Here is a 20153-nt window from a genome sequence, read left to right as displayed (position 1 = left end):
AACATACTCAACAAATCCGTTAAGTCATATTTTATTGACTAAATACAAGTCTTAATCTATTTAGTCACAAAGTTGGCCCAAAAAGCATAAAATACGCATTTTACCCTTTTAACCGTAATACATCTTCTCATGCATTTTTTTTTTAAGTTACTTATCTAACATCTTCTAAAGGTTTAAACTTATTTTTACCATTTTTATGAAGTCATAACTTCATAATCTCATCTCTTTCTCATAATTAATCATCTTGCCCTTTTAATCAAAATTTAACTAAAAATCAGGTTTCTCTAAATTTTAGTTTCTTAAACCAATGGTGCATGATAATTCGAGTAGTTTGTTTTTGTGCATTCATGTATTTGGTCCTAGGTGTCACAATGTGATTGGTGATCATTATATTTGCAATCTTTTTATTCCACTATAAATAGAGTTAATGAGAAAACAATCTTATAAATCTTATTAATGGCAGTATATCTAACGATGGTATCGTTGGATCATAAACACTAGAACTTATAAACCTTTGTAATCATTATGTTTTGCATGATCTTTTAATTAATATCACTTTATTTGTTCGATTTCTAAATCGTTACTCAACAACTGCTAGTTCAGTGCGGTTGATCACTTGAAAAAACTAGCTAATCATCATTGGCTTGGTCAGCCTTACGATAGAAGACCTCGATGTCCTATTAATGGAAACATTTTCGAAACTATGAAGCTTTACTATCTTCTCCTTCCGTGATAAGTCCATGTCTAAGGATACTATTTCGGACGCTCAGCATCACTTTGGACAAGCTTTACTTTACCAACATATACATGACTCGGAATTCAATAGCTAACACATCGTGGGATGAGAATAAGAAAAATCTATTCCGTAGTTAAAGAAAAAGTGGATCCGTTACTTTCATTTTTATATGGTTGCTTATGACACATAGAACGTTGATTCCTAAGTCTATTAAGTTTTGGAATAAACAATATATGTTTGCATGAATATTAGTTTTTCTTTTGAAACCTAGACCCAAACATCACGATGATGAATATGATAAGATCATACTGCCATGTAGGTGCCATATAGACAACCATAGCACAGAGGCACCATAGTTATAGACATCCATCTCAAACCCAAAACAAATTTCGCGTAAAACAACAATTGCCACTAAACATGGCAAAATTTAGTCGAAATACTAATTTTCGGCATGTTAATTAGTCATATATATCATTGACCCAATACAATTTACTTAGAAATCCAAATCAGAAAGTGACCCAACTATGTATCATTTAATATCTTTAAACATAAAAGTAAGGATAAATAATTATAAAAAGGCAACCAACTATTTGTTAGATGTCCCTTACGATATTCCAAAAGTCGCATTCTACATCTCTAGACAGCCTTTGACTTAAATACTGAAATACAGATCTTCAGATGTTACGAAAAGATAGTAATATTTTTACTATGAATATGTCCAATTACCTTATTTTATTAACTGAATCAATATACAAAACATTCTTCTTAAATAGAACATATTCTTATATTATAGTAATTAGTTAAATAAGGCATTGAGTATTTGAGAGAATTATTCAATTATATATTAAAATTCAAACTCTTTAGTTTGTTTAAATAGAGATAGTAAAAATATATCACCGCCCAACTTTCTTTCTCAGTGGCCGCCGGTGATCTACAAAACTCGCCGGAATCCAAAGTTCCGGCACAACATCTTCCCTTTCTATGAAACAAAATGAGAAACCTAAGAACAAAATTAGGGTATCTCATACTAAAAATAGTATCAATCGAGTTAATCAGTTAAATAAATTCAAAATTTGCAGGTTTTGATTTCCTCTTGTTCCTGGAGTGTAATTATAATCTCGTAAAGCACCATCCAACCACGTCGTAGTCACAGAATCCTCGGAGTTCATCGACGGACTTCCCAGTCGCCGATTCTCCGGTTGTCGTTTTTCCTCCAGAAAACTCTGGTTTAAACTCAGATCAAGATCCTGTAACTGGGTCATCTTAGATTGCATCTCACATCCTCGCCGCCGTTTCTGTACCTTCGGTCGTGAGTACGCGATTGGATCATGATCATGATCATGAAGCTTGAGCATGTCAGTACACGTTACATCTGTTTCCGATGAATCACCGACATCCGTCATCGCTGGATGTCCGTTCAGAAGCTCCGGGATCGGCCTTAACGTACCCCCTCGGAGGATCGTCTCAACCGACGCCTGACACACGTGCCAGTTGCCTGTCCATAGTAGCCCGACGGCGCCGTTCACTGGATTCACAGTCCGGCCAGCCGCTTCAAATAACAGCGATTGAAACAGAGCTGCAAACACAAAAGACGATTTATAATATCAGATTCAACACTTTTTAGGATACACTAAGATTAACACACACTTTAACACCGAACTTACATTGACGTTGATGATCAGGAACGGCGGAGATAAAAGACATCAAGCCAGAACGGCCGAAGAATTTGGCGACGAAGACGGTGGCGTGGGCCTGAGCTTCCGGAGTTTGGATCCACTGTAAACATGGTCGTAGAATACAACTCTCACTACATCCTTTTCGTAGGACTCGACATCCATTGCAACTCATCGTTCAAAACTGTAGTCGAGTAGCTCTGGTGATCCACAACCACGACGGCGGAGAAAAGAAGGCTACTTGAGAGTGAAGAAAGGGCAAGATGAAGGAGAATTTGAGGATGAAAATGGGGGGTAAAATGGTGGGATATAAAGGAGATGATCATAGAGTTTGGGTTAACCATGGTTGAGTTAAAGTGTGTTAGGGTAGTGGGTGGGTGGGTGGATGATGGATGGAGAGAGAGAGAAAGAGAGAGAGTGGTTGGGTTTAGATTCCAAAGTATTGGGCGAGAGCGGCTCCGTGTTTCCGCGAATGGGTGTTCCACAACCGTTGGATTTAACTTTTCTTTTTTCTTTTTCTTTTTGTGTGTCATGGATTTATGCTGATGGACTTTCGCTTTCGATCAAGTGGATAAGTTTCTTGACCGGTTTTATGTTTTAACAGCAACTACTTGTTTGATATTGCATTCCATATTTTCAATTTTAAGAATGATATAGATTTTAGACAAAATTAGATAAATGATCCTTGTACTTGCTAAAACATATCATATTTGGTCCGTATGAAGGTTTAGTTATATAAATAGTCGTTAAACTTTTGTGAAAATAGGTGATACTTTTATTTAAAAAAATCGATCTCTTGTTACAACACATTTGTTTGCAACTATCATTCAACTAAGTAAAACATATATTATACACAGACGAATCAATTTTTTCTAAGCGGAAATCTAACATTCTTTTTGTGAAATGTCCAAATCACAGTTTGATAGTATTTTTTTCCCCTTTCTAAATCGTTTAATAATTAAATAAAATGTCTCCATCTTCTCACTCCATTCCTCCATCCTTCCAAAATCATCGCCTTCCTCTTGAACTCTGTTTCTTGTCCCCTCCATCTTTTCTCATATCATCATTTGGAGAACCCTTAACCAGCTACCTCTGTGTACAATAGTTTCCCCATTCCCTCACATCTCAACTCATTTTGCTCTCATCTTACAAGTAAACCTAAATTACCACAAACATCGAGACTTTCCTCATCACCAAAGATCTCGAAACAAACACCAAACTTTTGTATGAAGCACCAATACCATCGATATGCAGACAACATAATTGACACCCACACCAATCTTAAAGTCGCCTATTTACTCATAGACGTCATCATCACCATTCCCTCATATTTTTCCGCCTCATTAACATTCCCCTAAATTGCAATCTATAAAAGGATCAAACCTATTATCAACCTTAAAACTTTATTAGTTGTTATTAGCATAATCTAAGGGTTTTGGTAGTGTAAATTGGTTGAATAAAGTTAATTAAGCTTAGGTCCTTCATTTTCTTAAGTTCTCATGTGGACTTAATTTTCTTTCTAAATTACATATGACTATAACAAATTTGAAGGATTCATTGATTCTTTGCAACATTAAGAACTAGAAAATTGAGATTAAAAATCATACAATTTTAGTATTTCTAATCTTTGATTTAATTACTTAGATGAACTAAGATCTCAAACAAAAGATCTTATAATGTGATCGCACCCAAGACCACCATCTAGCAACAATGGCCACATACCTTCTCTTTTTATGTAGCAAAACCAAAACTATAGCACTTTTAGATAGATAGATAGATATATAGATAGATAGATAGATAGATAGAGAGAGAGAGAGAGAGAGAGAGAGAGAGATGAAGAACATGTGAGAGATGGAGGGAATGTGGAGGGAGTCGATGTTGCACTTGGATCTAGGGGTGAACATGGTGCGGTTTTAGTGTCAAACCGAGCCGCAAACCGCAAAGTGCGGCTTTTGCATTTTAGAAACCGTTGGGTGCAGTTTTTCAAAGATTCGGTTTTGCGGTTTTCAAATGCAGTTTCAGTTTGTATCAGTTTGGTGTCATTTTTAAACCGAGTCAAGCATATGGTTTGGTTTTTTATGTTTGCCGATGCATTTTTTTAATCATGATATTCATATAAAGATTTATAATTGTAGTCCATGGTTTAGAAACCATGCTTTTATGTTTTTAAGGTTGATTACTTGATCATTTCATTTCCAATTTATAATCTCACTTGATTATTTCATTTGCAACCCATAATCTCACTTGATTATTTCATTTACATCCCGTAATCCCAAACTCATTCAATTTGCACCTGTAACTCTGCAAGCATGCAAGTTGTATCTCGCGTACTATTTACACATAATCAGTAAGTTACAAACACAAAATCTAACTATTATTATGATAAAGTAAAATAAATAACTAAGGTAAATTCCCACAAAAAATGTTTTTCACTTCTCCAAGTAATATATATTTATGTAATCATAAACGATCCACCAAATGTTATGTATAATTGTATATAATATACTTATTATTTATTTTATTGTTTATATAGTAGAATTTATTTATTTTAAATAATATGTATAATTGTATGTAATATAAATTACTTATTTATTTTATTATTTATACACTTGCGGTACAGTTCGGTTTTGGTGGATTAGTTTCTAGATAAAAACCGCACCGCACCAATAAATTCGGTTTTTTGTGAAAATAAAATCTGCACCATCGGTTTTTGCATTGGTTTTGGTTTTTCGGATGCGCTTTATTGTGGTTTGAATGGTTTTTTTGACCGGTTTGGTTTTTGCTCACTCCTACTTGGATCGGTTCTATATTAGGCCTTGATCAATATATTATTTTGATATAATAAAGTATTTATCCCTTTGATCTAAGGGATAAATACTTATAAATTCAAATTCAAGATATTTACATTACAGCTATTTAATTCCTTTAGTTTCTAACTAACTCACCATAAGGTGATAAATTCATAGACTAGTCTCTATGATTTTCCTTTTCTTTTTTTCATTTTATGCTTAAATGTCTTGTGTATAACCTAAATAGACTCTACTATATATAGAAATATTATCAACTTAATATGACCCTTAATGGACAATTTAAGGGTTTTTGACACATGTTAGTAAAGTTAGTTTTCAAATTAAGAACTTAATAAGTGACTTAATGGACAGTTTAAGGGTTTTTGATACATGTATTTCTACTCATAAGTGACCCTTAAGCTCTTGAATCATACTAGAAAGAAGGAAAAGTATAAGGAGTTGTAAGAAGTAATTAGGGAGCAAAGCGGATAATGCGTGAAACCACACACACATAAAGACACAATATTTATGTGGTTCGGTTAAGATGACAATATGACATATATCCAAGGGCAAGAAGGGAGTATTCTTATTAATATGTTCTCAAACAGATATTACAAGTACATTTTAATAGAGATTTTCCTATTCACCAGACTTCAAGAAACAATTAAATGACTAACATACATCCTTTTTATAAGCTAAAGACTGACCCTAAAACCCTAATGAGTTCAACCCATCAATCTATAGGTCCATGAAAGTCATGAACCAATCATAATCTACCACGCAACTACTTCTAGAACATTCATCCTTGAGAGACATTGATAAGCACCAGGTATACAAATAATGGAGCATCATGAGCTATAATGGCACATCATGAATCACCATAGCGCATCATGCCATTTAGGAATCCACTTCGAGTACCTTTTATTGGATTAAGTGTCTAAGTCAATAACTAAATTGGTATATACTTGAATTATTAACAAATTCCTTTTGGGTTGCCTTTAAACCTAGTAATTAAATATGACGACTTTTAGAGAGAGAAACTAATTTATTGATTTATTATATGATAAATGTATAACAATAAATGAATTTATTAATATATTATGAAAATAATATAGTAAATATAAATTGTATTATTTAATTAAGAGTTAATTAGATGTTAATCTGAATTAATTTTTGGATTAATTGGATTATATAACAGTGGAAGGATAAATTTTAATTGTTTAATAGTTGAACAAGAGATAAATTCTAAAATATTCCAAAGTCGGCCGAAAATTAGAGGCTTCCTTAGTGTTCTAGAATATGCCTTTGAGATAATTACGAAACATGATAATTTACATGATTTAAGATATTGTTATTTTAATCAAGTAAGGTTTATCTAAGGTTTGTGTATAAGCTATAAATAGGGATCATTAGCTTCTAAATTTCAGCCACTCAAATAGCTAAGAGTATGGTTAAGATTTCGTCCATCCCTACTTTTCTTTTTAAGTTTCCTAGTTGCTAAGGTTTTGATGTTGACCATTAGAGGAATGAGCTTACTGGTGTTAGCTTCCAAGAGTTTTTTCAAGAATGATTGTTTGATTGTTTACTACAACAATCAAAAGGTATGTAATCTTCTTCTATGAATTTCTGAATTAGTTAGGGTTATAGGATTGTTATTGTTAAATAGAATGTTACTTCAATATTGTTATGACTAGATCAAAAAAGTTGCATATTCCCTTAAGCTTATAAGGATATATCTGCATTATTGAACTGAAAACCGATCAGTTTGTATCAGAGCATATGGTTTTCTAAAATTTGATAATACATTGCTTGAACTTGAACAAAACCTGATTTGGAGATTTGGCATAATCATCATTCTATCGCAGCACCACGTCGTGGTCCTTTTCTGCTACGACGTGGGGATCTTCAGATCCGTTTTTTTCTTCATTATGACATAATGTGACACTTCTATGCCATGATATGGTGAACCCTCTGATCATCGAAATCATGTTTAATTCAAATTGATTAGGATAATTAGTTTAGATAATGTTTTTTAATTGTGTAAAACTAAATATTTATCTTTAATTTTATATCTTATATCTTGAATCTATGAATTATCCTTATGATTTAATCATAATAATTAATTATTAATTAAAAGATAAAACCTAAATCGAAATTGATTTATTTTTAAGTTATATTAATTTTATTATTGATTTTGAAAATTTAAAATTAAACCTAGTATTTTAGAAAAGTTTTAAAATACACTTTATACTATATATGTAATTAAAAGCTTTAATATTATATATATATATATATATATATATATATATATATATATATATATATATATATATATATAAAGACAAGTCAGTCAAATGGTTATTACGCCTCATTCATGAAGTCATACTATAAGGAGAGTTTAAGAAAACGACCTATAAAATATCCGTCATTAGCTATCCACTCTTACCTACCGCTCTCTTGTATGGTGGATGGTTGTTAGCCAAATTTGATAGATCATAATCCAATTAATAAGTATAATGATATAAATTAACTAAATTATTTTTGAAAATCCCACTCTTAGTTACTTTAAGAAAAGTGTGAAAAATATGTTAATCCATAAAATTGCACATTATAATTTAAATGTAGTTAGTGGAGCATATGTGGTTAACCGACACACTAATAGTGACAATAAATAGTAATAATGGGCATCTTAAAAATTAACAACGTTAATGGATCACATGTGGTTAATCGACATATTAATTAAAGATGATAAATGACATCGAGAGTGCCAATCATATTTGTATGCTTATTCACATCTTGTTTGTGATCCTGACATCCCAGTCACAAATAGAAAGGAATAATCTAATATTAAACATGACATTGATAAGATTTAATGAATCTCAAAAGATCTAGGAATTTCATAGTTCGAAATTGGTGAATTGCTATACCTTTCATAAATTCGCAATAAGATTATGGCTTCCCTCTTCTTGATTATGAAATATTATATTGAATCATAGCCTTAAATATTAATTATGGGTTAAAATATTAAGGATTTATATCATCTAACTAAGGATTCTTTTTCTTTATAGATGTCTACTTCTGGTGATACTTCTGCTTCTCAAAACACTACCCACCACTTCTCGCTTCTCTCGACCGTGTTCAAGGTGACATTGGATGGCACCAACTACAATGATTGTATGTGTAATATCAAGATGGTTCTTCGATATGAGGGCAAAGAGTATGTCCTTGAGAAACAAATCATTGAGATCAATAAGACCACTGCTACTCCTGAAGAAATAGCCTCCTATAAGAAATACTATGAAGAATCAACTAAGGTTGCTTGCATCATGGTTGCCTTCATGCTTCCCGAGTTACAAAATTTATGTGAGGAAAACTGGCCATACACGATGAAATTAGATCTTGTGGAAACATTTCACAAGAGAGCTCATCAATGCATTAATGGCTTGCAATTTAAAGAAATAAGAGTATGTCTGCAACCACATGCAAAGAATGTAAATATAGATGAGTCCCTTCAAAGGCTGAATGTGAATTTCACAAGGAGTTGGCCATCGACATGGTTCTTAACTCCTTCAACCTTGTTATGATCAGTTCATTTTGGTTTATCATTTGAACAACACAAAAACCACATTGGCCCAACTCCACAACTTGTTACGAGCAGTTGAGTTAGGAATGAAGAATAATCAAACTCCTACCTCTACAAATGCTACAAATGCAACAAAAGTATGACATGGTTCTTGCTCATTTCCAATTAATGTTCACTAATAACAATGGTGTAATTATGTTGCAGTTTGGTCCCTAAGTTCAAGAAAGTATGCAAAAGGAGCCTAGTGGCATTTTTGTGATTTTGGCCTTGGGAGTACACCATGCGTACATGGTGTACAATGAGCGTGCTAGGGTGCACCCTAGTACATAGGGCGTACATCACTGTACTCTAGGCATTTTCCAGTTATATAAACCCTAATTTTTAGGGTGTGACTCGTATTTAAGAAATCTTATGGCCTTATCCACCTTATACGCCTACATCCTTCTCATACGTCTTTGCAACCCTAGTTTCACTTTGAGGAGCCTTTTCAAGATTTGAGTGTGTATTTTCGTGCCTAAGAAGAAGAAGGAAGGAAGCCCAGCTCATATTGAAGGAGAAAAACACATGGATTTTGGATTTCTACATCATGTTCAACCTTCCTAATGTATAAAGCTTGCAACTTTATCCCTCTAGCATATAGATCTAGTTTTGAATGTCTTTATGGAGCTTTTTGGTCCCAAAAGGTTAGATCATGAACATGGCATGTTCGTGACCTTTAAGTTGTCCTTCTAGACCCTACGAGAGGTCTTAAGTCATAAAAATGAATTCTATAGTTTTGCTTCATGCATCATTTAGAAGGTCTTAATGGAATAATACGTTGAGTTAAGCACTCATTGGTTATGCTAAGTCATAAAGTTGGAGACTTTCTAACTCCTGAGAATATTTTAGCCATGGATCTGAAGTATGGACATAAGAGCTTAAGCCATTAAGCTCTTAATAGATATTAGACTTTTGATTAGTATGCCCTACGTATGAGGTCAACCACCCTAATGCTGGTCAACGTGTGAGGATACGTGTACACCCAATGTACCTTAGAGTATGCCAAGTGTACGCACCATAAGTTCACTCGGTTGAGTTGACTTGATTGGGTTGAATCAATTGACTTATTTGGTTTGACCAGTTGATTTTGACTTCGACCAAGTTTGACCTTAAGGATATTTTCAGAATTTTGGGATTTTGCTGGAGATTGATCATTTGGTTGGAATAGGTGTTAGTTAGAGAGCTGAGATTAGGAGTCGAGACCTCATCAACTTTATCTAGTTTGTGAGGTGAGTTTTCCTCACTATACTTGTGGGTCGAAGGCACTAAGTCTGGCCCTTTGGATTTGATATCCTATTATGTTTTCTATTGTGATGTAGTGATCTATTAAATCAATATCCTGTTATATATGACGATGCTATGCTTAGTGATCTATAGATATGTCTGACTAGCTGTAGACTATGATATGATTATATGTTATATGTGCACATATTTTGTTGGTGACTAAGGCTTTTCTGCTCTGTATGTAAGCCAACAGGGTACAGGGGGGATACCAACCCAATGGTTGAATGGGCCCACGGGTATTCCATGCCAAGGATGACAGGACCCGTTGTAGATTGACATTCCAATCCGATGGTTAAGGGGCCTAGGGTATTTCAACCCAATGGTTGATTGTACCCATAGTATATTGGCATTCCGACCCAATGGTTGACTGGGCCTGAGGGTATTCTAACCCGATGGTTAATTGGATCTGAAATGTTGTCATTGTATTTTTTTTACCGATGTATGTGCTAGTATTTTAGGGGATCTTACTAAGCGTTGGCTTACAGTTTCGAGTTACATTGCAGGTACTTCAAATGACCGCAGGAAGGTGAAGTTATGACCATACACATCCTTATATTTTTGACTTATGATTTTGAGAGACCCTGATGTTGAAAATGTTTTGAAAACTATGTGTGTAAACAATTTGTGAATTAGAAATCTCACTAAGCGTTGGCTTACATTTTTGGTGTGTTTTAAAAAAGTTAAAATTTTTTATTTTGTGGGTGCTACAAGTTGGTATCAGAGCTTTGGTTTGAGTGAATTAGAGGAACACTCGTGCGAATCCAGTCTCTAACTAAGGAAAAAGATTTTAAAAAAAATCACTTTCAAATTGTTTTCAAAATAAAAAAAGATGATGTGATGTGTACGATCAGTCAGAGCCAGTAAGTAGACCCTAAGTTACCACACTATCATTCGATATTGTTATCTGTTAGAACAACATGCTAGTGATAGGCTAGGGATCTTGAAGAATTACATGATAGAATTTCTTAATTATATGATGCCTGATAGCCTAGGGTTCTTCTTTGTATGAAATTGACATCATTACTGTAGTTTCTTAGTGTATGCGTCACAGTTACACATAACTAAGATTCTATAGCCTAATAGTGTTTGGTTTGGCCTTATTTCTTGTTCTTTTTTTTTTTTTGGATAAAAGGGGAAACCCCTTGAAAATTTTATTAAAAAGGAAAAAACATTACAAAGAAAAGAGGCAACCGCCCCACAAAAAGAACTAACTACAAAACAAACCTTAACTAAACAACTAACAAACTATCGACTAAGGAAATTTAAATTACATAAAACCCTAACTAATGTTCGCCAACCAATCCACTTCCATGTCCAATTCCATTGAAGAGAGTGAAACCAATCATAGCTTCTAAAATTATAAACAATGAGATCAAAAGTTAACATCATCCCACTCAAAAAATCTTCAAAGTCTTCAATCTTTAAGTACCAATTAGTCTACCTCCCAAACAAATTAAGAGTTTTGGCCTCATACTCAAAATAATAATCCAAGGTTTGAAAAATACCAAATTTGAAATACATCCAAGGAACTTCCAAATCATGAGAATCATTGGCCAACCCAATCAAGCCTCCACTAAAGTCCAGAAAACTCCAATACAAAATTTGTCCAAAAATAGCAATCAACTGTGGCGAATTAGCTTTAATCTTCTTAAAATCCACACTCTTCTTCTTTAAACATCTTCTTTTAATCTTCATTGCATTCTTCTCTTGGAAAATCCATATGCTCCAATTAATAAACTCATTGACAAACACATTCCCAATAATACCGATCCAAAAATTATCTTCAATCTCTTCCAAACTTTTAGCACCATCATCTTTAGCTAAAAAATTAGTCTTCAAACTCCAAGAAAGTAGGATGCTAAAACCGAAATATCCAATCTTGTCCCACAACTTCCAAAGAAACTTCAAATTATCACTATCTTCAATCTTGCTAAAAAATCCCAAAAAATCTTCATGAAGCCTTTCAAGTGAATGTTCCAATAATTCCAAAAATACCCTTGAGGGTTAAACCAGCTATTAGTGAAATTAGAACCCTTGGACAAACAACCGATGATTTTATGATCAAAAAGATCAATTCCATCAATTCCTTTGTTTTTAGGGTAATTCCAAAAATACCTTGAAGGTTAAGTCCACAAAACTTTAGAATAAAACCTTCAAAATCCTCATCAAAGGTAAACATACCAATGATAACCAGGATAAACTGGTTGGAAATAATCTTTTGGTAAAACCAAAGAAAAGAAATGATCCAAAAGTGGTTGTTTTTATGTAAACAAAGGAAACAACCAACCCAAAAGTGGTACACTCTAAGGTTAACGTACTTAATCCAGTGTATTGTCGGGTAAATATCCTACCACTTGCTAATCGAACTAGCAGTGGCACCCACCAAAGTGGAGATTCCTAGTTGCCTAGGATGAAAAATCCAACTGACGAGGATCAAACCCATTTGCATTAAGGAAATAACCACTTCAAAGGAAAAAAATCCATTGAGATCCGGGATAAACTAGACAACAGAAATCATAACAAGGTCCCATAAGGACAAAAAATGGTTGTTTTTATAGTGACAAAGGAAACAGCCAACCCAAATATGGTACAGTCTACGGTTAACGTACCCAATCTCGTGTATTGTCGGGTGAATATCCCACCACTTGCTAATCGAACTAGCACTGGCACCCACCAAAGTGGAGATTCCTAGTTACCTAGGAAGAAAACACCAAATAATGGGGATCAAACCCATTTGCAGTAAAAGATTAACCACTTCAAAGGAAAAGATTCCAATGAGATCCGGGATAAACCAGATAGCAAAAAGAAAAAAGAAACCCCATAAGGAGTCAACGTGGTTGTTTTTGTAAAGATAAAGGAAACAACCAACCCAGTTGTGGTACAATATAAGGTTAACGTACCCAATCCCATGTATTGTCGAGTGCATATCCCACCACTTGCTAATCGAACTAGCAATGGCACCCACAAAAGTGGAGACTCCAAGTTGCCAAGGAGTGAAACAACCAATAATGGGGATAAAACCCATTTGCACTAAAGAAACCACTTCTAAAGGAAAAATCCTAAAGAATATCGGGATGAGACCGATAAGCATAGCAATTTTAAAAGGAAAATTGTTGAACCTGTAACCGTCAATTCCTTTAATCATTAAGATAATCAAGATTCACCTCTCCAATAGGAACACCCCACTTCCTTCTAAAAGAATTGTCAAAACCCAAAAAACCACTTTTAAGCCCAATAAGCTTAAGACGAATCTCCTCAAAGATATACAATATAACTTTATTCTCCTCATTCTTGCTTCTGCGAAATAATCATGAATTCCTTTCTCTCCAAACATGATAACCCATGGCAGCAAAAGCAATTCTCATAATAAAAACTTGAATGCTTTTTCCTTTAAGAGAATCTTGAAGATCTTCAATAATCTCTTTCCATCATGAGGGAAACTTTTTAACTCCACTCTATCTTTCACAGCCTTCCATATCAAAGAAGAATATGGGCATCCAAAAAAAAATGAGAATGTGAATCCGGTTGCAAATTACAAAGGGTACACTTGAGATTCTTATTTTTGTCCCAAAATCTCATTCTATCCTGTGTCATAAGTCTCTCCTGAATATCAAGCCATAAAATGAAGTTGTGTCTTGGAATGTGTTGCTTGAGCCATACAAGGTGAACCCAGGGAACCTTTTGACCACAATTGCTTAGATCAATCCACACTTGATGAATATAAAACTCAACCATTTGACCATCTCTTTTCCTCCATAAAACTCTATCTGCTACCAGAGGATCAAGAACCGGTAATTGAAAATCATTTAGCTGAGGGATAAGAGAAATCCATTCAGGAGGCCAAAACCAAGAATTATCAACAATAACATCCTTGACCTTGTCTGAAATTCTGAAACCAGCACTAGCAATCTCTCTTGGAGATAAAACAGAAGAAAAAGCTCCAAAATGATGCCAATCATCATACCACATGAAAGTATTGGCACCATTCCCAACTTTGGTATAAAAATGATTTCAAAATTGAGGCCTTAATCTCATCAAGTTTCTCCAGCTCCAACTCAAGTCTTGTTTTTCATCTACATCCTAGAAGCTTCTTCCTTTTAAAACATAAGTATTTATCCATCTCACCCATAAAGAGTCATAGTTGGAAATGATCATCCATATTCTATTAGATAAAATAGCTTTATTCCAAGCTCTAAGATTTCTGAGACCTAGACCCCCATACTCCACTGGTTTGCAAACAGAAGACCAAGCAATTTTAGCTCTCCCTTTTTTGGATTCATTCCAATCCCAAAGAAAATTTTTCATCAATTTCTATATCTCCTTGGTTATAGCAGCCGGAATAAGAAGACATGTTGCCCAATACACAGGAAGAGAAAAAAGAACCGAAGATATAAGTTGTAGTCTTCCAGCAGAAGATAGATATTTGTTCCTCCAATCTCCAATTCTGCATCAGACTTTATCAACAAGTCTTTTTCAATCACGAATGAACAGTCTAGTGGAAATAAGAGGAATTCCCAAGTATCTCATTGGAAGCTTCCCTTTAACAAAAGGAAGAGTGTCAAGAGTTTTACCCTTCACATTAGCTTTGACATTTCCAAAGAAAATGTGACTTTTAGAGAAGTTAAGATGAAGGCCAACCGCTAAAGGAAATTATTCAAGACTCTCCTTGATCACCCTAACCGAAGCAGAATTACCATGACCAAAAATCATCAAGTCATCCGCAAAACAAAGGTGGGTGGGCTTAAGCTTCTTACATCTCCAATGGAACTTGAACAACGACTCATTTTTTATTTTTCTTTGAAGTATCAAATTAAAAGTTTCCATCACCAGGGTGAAAAGATAAGGAGATAAAGGACAGCCCTGTCTAAGACCTCTCTTCCCTTGAAAATAACCATGGAAGGAACCATTCATACTAATCATGTACGAGGTGGAACTCACGCATTTCATAATCCAGTTTATCATAGCAGGATGGAATCCGAAATGAAAAAGAATATCTTGAAGAAATGACCAGCTAACTGTGTCATAAGCTTTTTGGATGTCCACCTTAAGAGCGCATCTAGAAAAACCTCGGTCTCTATGATATCCCCAGACAAGTTCTTGAGAAAGGAGAATATTATCAGTGATCGATCTTCCAGGAATAAAAGCTGACTGATTTTCAGCAACAATAGATCCCAAGTGATTCCTTATTCTAGCAACAATCACCTTACTGATGCATTTATAGATAACCGAGCAGCAATATATGGGTTTAAAGTCACTCACTTTTGCAGGGGAATCAAACTTTGGGACTAAACCAATGACAGTGGCATTAACTTCTTTGAGAATTTTTCCACTAGCAAAAAATTCTTTGATAGCAAGGAAAAAAATCCTCCCCTAGGACAGACCACATATATTTAAAAAACTTAGCCGAATAACCATTAGGTCCAGGAGATTTGTCATCATCAATATCGAAGAGGGCAACTTTGATTTCTTCATTGGACACTACCTGAATCATCTCAACAGCAGCAGCAAGATCTAATTTTTTAATAAACAAAGAGTTAGGCTGATTGATCTCTCCACAAGTAACATCAGAACCTAGAAAATCTTTGAAGTAATCCACAAATTCGTTGTAAACATCTTCACCCTCTAGCCATTCCCCCTCACGATTCATAACAACTTCAATTCTATTTTTATGAGATCTCCCTTTAACAATTCTATGAAAAAAATTAGAATTGCTATCCCCCTCTTTGAGCTAATGGATTTTAGCTTTTTGTTTCACAAACCTTTCCTCTTTCTCATAAGCTTTTTTAAGTTCACCAAGAAAAATGGCCTCTAAATCACGAAGATTAGAATTGAAAGGATCCAACTCCAGATCAGTTTGGACCACTTCCAGCTCCTTGCGAAGGTGGTTTACATTTTTCGAAAAATGCCCCTGAATTTTTAACAGATTTCGAATTGGCTTCTTGAGATTTTTTAGCTTTTGAGTTAAACAAAACATCTTGATTCCTTGAATCTCAACATTCCAATGCTTTTCCACCAAAAATTTCAACCCCAGATTCAAAGTAAGAATATTAGGAAATTTGAAAGGAAGCACTTTAAATTTATTTTTGATCGGAATTTTGATAACAATTGGGCTATGATCAGATATCCCATAAGGAAGAAAAGAAGCATAAATAGAAGGGAAATTTTCAAGAAGTCTGTTGTTGCCCATCACACGATCAAGTTTTCCAGGATACCATTGTTGCCTTGCGGTTTTTGATTCCAAGTGAAGTTTAATCTGTTGCTGTTAATATCTTGAATTTCAATGGAATTAATGCAATCAAGAAAATCCACCATGCCTTTAGAATATCTAGAAGAACCAGCAGTGCTTTCATTAAGGCTGAGAGTAACATTGAAATCACCCCCAATCAACCAAGGGTCATCTCGAATCAAACCTTTGTGATGCACAAGAGAAGACCAAATAACTCTTCTATCAATATACTTGTTAGTAGCATAAACAATAGAACAAAAGACGTACTTATTATTATGGGGAAAATTAACTTTATAATGAAAAACTTCATCATTATGATCAATCAAGTTAACATTAAAAAGAATTGGATTCCATCCAATAATAATACGAGAAGAGCGTCCAGAACTTCCTTTATTAGCAATCCACTTCCAAGATCCAAAGATCTTATCACAATTCTCACCAAGATTACAGTAATTAGCTTGAGGCTCAAGAATAGCTAATAAACTCAAATTATTCAACTGAATCAACTTTTTAATTTCTTTTTGATTAGGAGACAAATTAAATCCCCTTAACACTCCAAATCCCAAAGCTAAGCATCATTGGGAAAAGCTTCCATGTTGGTATCAGACAAAGGGATACCTCCTATAACCTCCATTTGGTCCACAGAATCCAAACAAGCTAGATCAGCTTCATCAACACCCCCTTTTGAGAAAATAAAACATTTATCATCCTCCAAATCATTTAAAACACCAAATTTATTTTTAGAAAAAAGATTCACAGGTTCGAAATGTTTCACTGCAAGAGGATTGGAGTCAAAATTCCAGCTGACTTTGAAATCCTTGCCAGATTTCGGAACATATTTCTGACCAGAAACAATTTTTTTCCCATTAACTTCTGGTTTGTTTGCTTCCTGTTGCACACAATTCACTGAAAATTCCCCATATTATCCTTTTTCCCTAATATGCCGCATCACCATTATCCCTGATCATAGTATTATTTTTTTTACTACTCTGCCCCTGTTCAAAATTTCTGCCATAAGAATTTCCATTCAAATTCTGATTTTTCCCATTTGGCCCCTTTGTTTCTTTTCCTTTATTCCATTGATTTCCTCCAAAAGAATTACCGATTTTAACATTATTATTCCCTTTTTGCCCCTGATTCCCAGCACTATTTCCAATCTAGTTCTTACCACCTCCTTGATTTTTCCCTTTTTGCCCTTGATTCGGAATTTGGTTTTTGATCCCAGTTTCCTCCTTTTACTTTTCTCCCAAATTACTTCCTCTATTTCTTTTAACAACAGTTTGAAATCCATTTTTATCCACCTCCACTTTTTTGGTACTATTAATAAGAATCTCCATAAGATCAATTTTGCTTCCATCCTTTTTTTGCTCACCTGAACTAGAATTTTCAATAGAATTAACCTCCTTAGCTAAAAGGATTCCACATGTAGAATCCTTATGACCATACACCTTGCAGTGGGAACATTTAGACGGATTCCAAGCATATTCAGCTTTGCAATTAGATGAAATTCTCTCACCTATGACAAGTTCCGAAGAATAAACTTGGATTTCTTTGAGCCAATCTTTAGCTGCTAACATTTTAATTAATATTCTCATAAAAGTCGGCCTTCCCCAATGTTCTTGACACATCTTAGCTGTGTGGGCATCAACATCCAGATGTTTTCCAATTTCCCAAGCAATATGACTCAACCCAGTCCCATTCCAATATTCCAAAGGAACATTATAAATTTTCACCCACACAGGAACCTTGTCATGTTGATCTTTAACAGAACTTACTCCAGTAGTCCATCTCCTAACAACAAGGGCACCATAAAAAATCATCCAAACACCCCCTTCCAAAATAGAATACATTCCCTATTCCGAACTAAATCTGAAAAAATATATCCCTTCATCATTTACCATAAGCTCTTCCAGACCATGTTTTTTCCACATATTATGAGCAAATTTATTGACAATAAAAAAATTAACATGTTTATCAAGAAAGTATCCATATAAAGTAGTCGTAAAAGGACTGCATCCTCTAAGAATGTCACATAAAGGCATTTCCACAACTCCAACAGGAAGTTCAGCATTTTTCTTGACTTTAGAAATAAGATTGGTTGCATTGAGTTTCTTACCCCTCACTTTTTCAGCATATGAAACCGGTTCCTTATCCTTCAAAACATCAGAGCTAGGATTAGGAACAGGAAGATTTACTTTACTCTTTAGATCCCCTGTCTTCAATTGATCTAGCATAACCTCAGAAATTAGTAACTCACGATTACTATTTCGTACATTTTCCTTACTTTCCTCCTTGCCGTCAATCACCATTTGGACATTATTGCCCTCAACATCAGGATCAACATAGTTAAATTTGAATTTGTCACACCCCAAAACCGAGAACGGTGGAAACGTTCTGGGGTGGAGGACGTCATATAATGTATCACAACAATGTAAGGTAGTGAACAAGCAACAACATCATCCATTGCATTAATATTATAATTGTAATTATAAGTGTGTTCTTTCATCATATACAACAATAAAATGAACAATCATAAAATAAGATGTGCTTGGACTGCTTCGTCTTCACAAAGCTTGGTCGTCGTACTTGTCTATTTGTGACCTGAGAATACAAGTTATTTTGAAAGCGAGTATCAGCAATAAAGCTGGTAAATTCATAAGTATTACTGTGTCTTGATTTCTAAAACTTATAATGAAAGTCTTGACATTGTTTTGAAAGAAATTTCATATAAGTATGTAAAGGTTTGTAAGTAATGGAAAGCATTTGAATAACCCTAGAAATCTTCTACCAAGACCCTACTTTTTTTTTAAGGTAAGCATCTCTGTAAATGTGATGGTTTTTCCTTGTTTTAAACTATTAGTATAAAACTATAGTATACCTTATCGTTTATGTGTATGAGTCACATTATAAAGATAATAAGGAAATTAGTTATCTATATCAAATATATCCTACCTCGTCGATCATGTGAATGTGTCACAAAGTAGAGGAAGAAATAATATAATAACCTAAGTATTATCCTTTTGTACTAGGATAAGTAATAGTGTTAAATTAAGACATCCGTAAATGTACATTTACCTCTGTAGCTAACAGCTGGGTGTAGGAATAGTTAGTCCCTTAAAGTATACTTGTAATGGTATCAACCATAGACATTCGTAGATGTACATTTACCTCTGTAGCTAACTGAGGGATTAGGAGTGGTTAACCCCTTATAGTATCCTTTGGTACTAGGATCGACAGATCTAATCTAATAATATCTACACTAATAATATGTAATAGTTGTTGGATTAATGTCTAAGTCCATAACTATAATTGGTAAGACTTGACCCGACCCGGCATGGTCCATTTGGGTTGCATGGCATCATGCACTTGGATAGACTATAATGAGAGAAATAAGACACTTACGGTTATTAATATATTATAAGTTCTAGTATATTAATAATAAGAATAATGAGATTATTTAATTAGTATTGATCAAGAATTAATCTAGAATTAATTAAGTGATCAAAAGAAGACTAATTAAATATATGGGTTGATTGTGTAAATCATTCATTCTTATATATGTGGGCTTGTGATCCAAGATTCCTTATGTTGGACTAAGTCCATGGGGTGACCCATGGATACTCCATGGAGGTTAAAATCCATGGAGCATAAGGAATGGGTAAAGTCATGAGTTACATGGTGTAACCCTAATAGCCACCATATAAAAGAAACCCATGGCTCAAGAAATCGTTACACTAACACTATGTGTATGTATGAAGGGCTAGACGATTTCATGAAGTGTTCTAATTTCTCTCTAAGTTATTCCAAGTGCTTATGGTGTTGT

At 34.3% G+C, this 20153-nt stretch overlaps 2 protein-coding genes across 2 annotated transcripts; both read right to left on the bottom strand.

Annotated features, from left to right (window-relative positions):
* Positions 1 to 1555: 1555 nt before the first annotated feature.
* Positions 1556 to 2704, bottom strand: LOC145037009 (LOB domain-containing protein 37-like). The gene is made up of 2 exons (XM_078985554.1): positions 2401 to 2704; positions 1556 to 2312 (listed from the first exon to the last, which is right to left on the bottom strand). Exons 1-2 carry the CDS (start codon positions 2582 to 2584, stop codon positions 1789 to 1791), a joined length of 708 nt encoding a protein of 235 aa, XP_078841680.1. The 5' UTR covers positions 2585 to 2704; the 3' UTR covers positions 1556 to 1788.
* A 12050-nt stretch (positions 2705 to 14754) lies between these two features.
* Positions 14755 to 18180, bottom strand: LOC145035786 (uncharacterized). The gene is made up of 8 exons (XM_078984296.1): positions 17586 to 18180; positions 17275 to 17417; positions 17139 to 17219; positions 16949 to 17039; positions 16414 to 16805; positions 15864 to 16363; positions 15587 to 15764; positions 14755 to 15474 (listed from the first exon to the last, which is right to left on the bottom strand). The coding sequence occupies exons 1-8, from the start codon at positions 18178 to 18180 to the stop codon at positions 14755 to 14757; spliced, it is 2700 nt and encodes an 899-aa protein (XP_078840422.1).
* Between the last annotated feature and the right edge of the window lie 1973 nt (positions 18181 to 20153).

This window comes from Lactuca saligna, chromosome 3 (assembly GCF_052625555.1).
Source record: "Lactuca saligna cultivar CGN05327 chromosome 3, ASM5262555v1, whole genome shotgun sequence".
Taxonomy (NCBI): Eukaryota; Viridiplantae; Streptophyta; class Magnoliopsida; order Asterales; family Asteraceae; genus Lactuca; species Lactuca saligna.
This window is presented reverse-complemented; position numbering and strand designations above follow the sequence as displayed.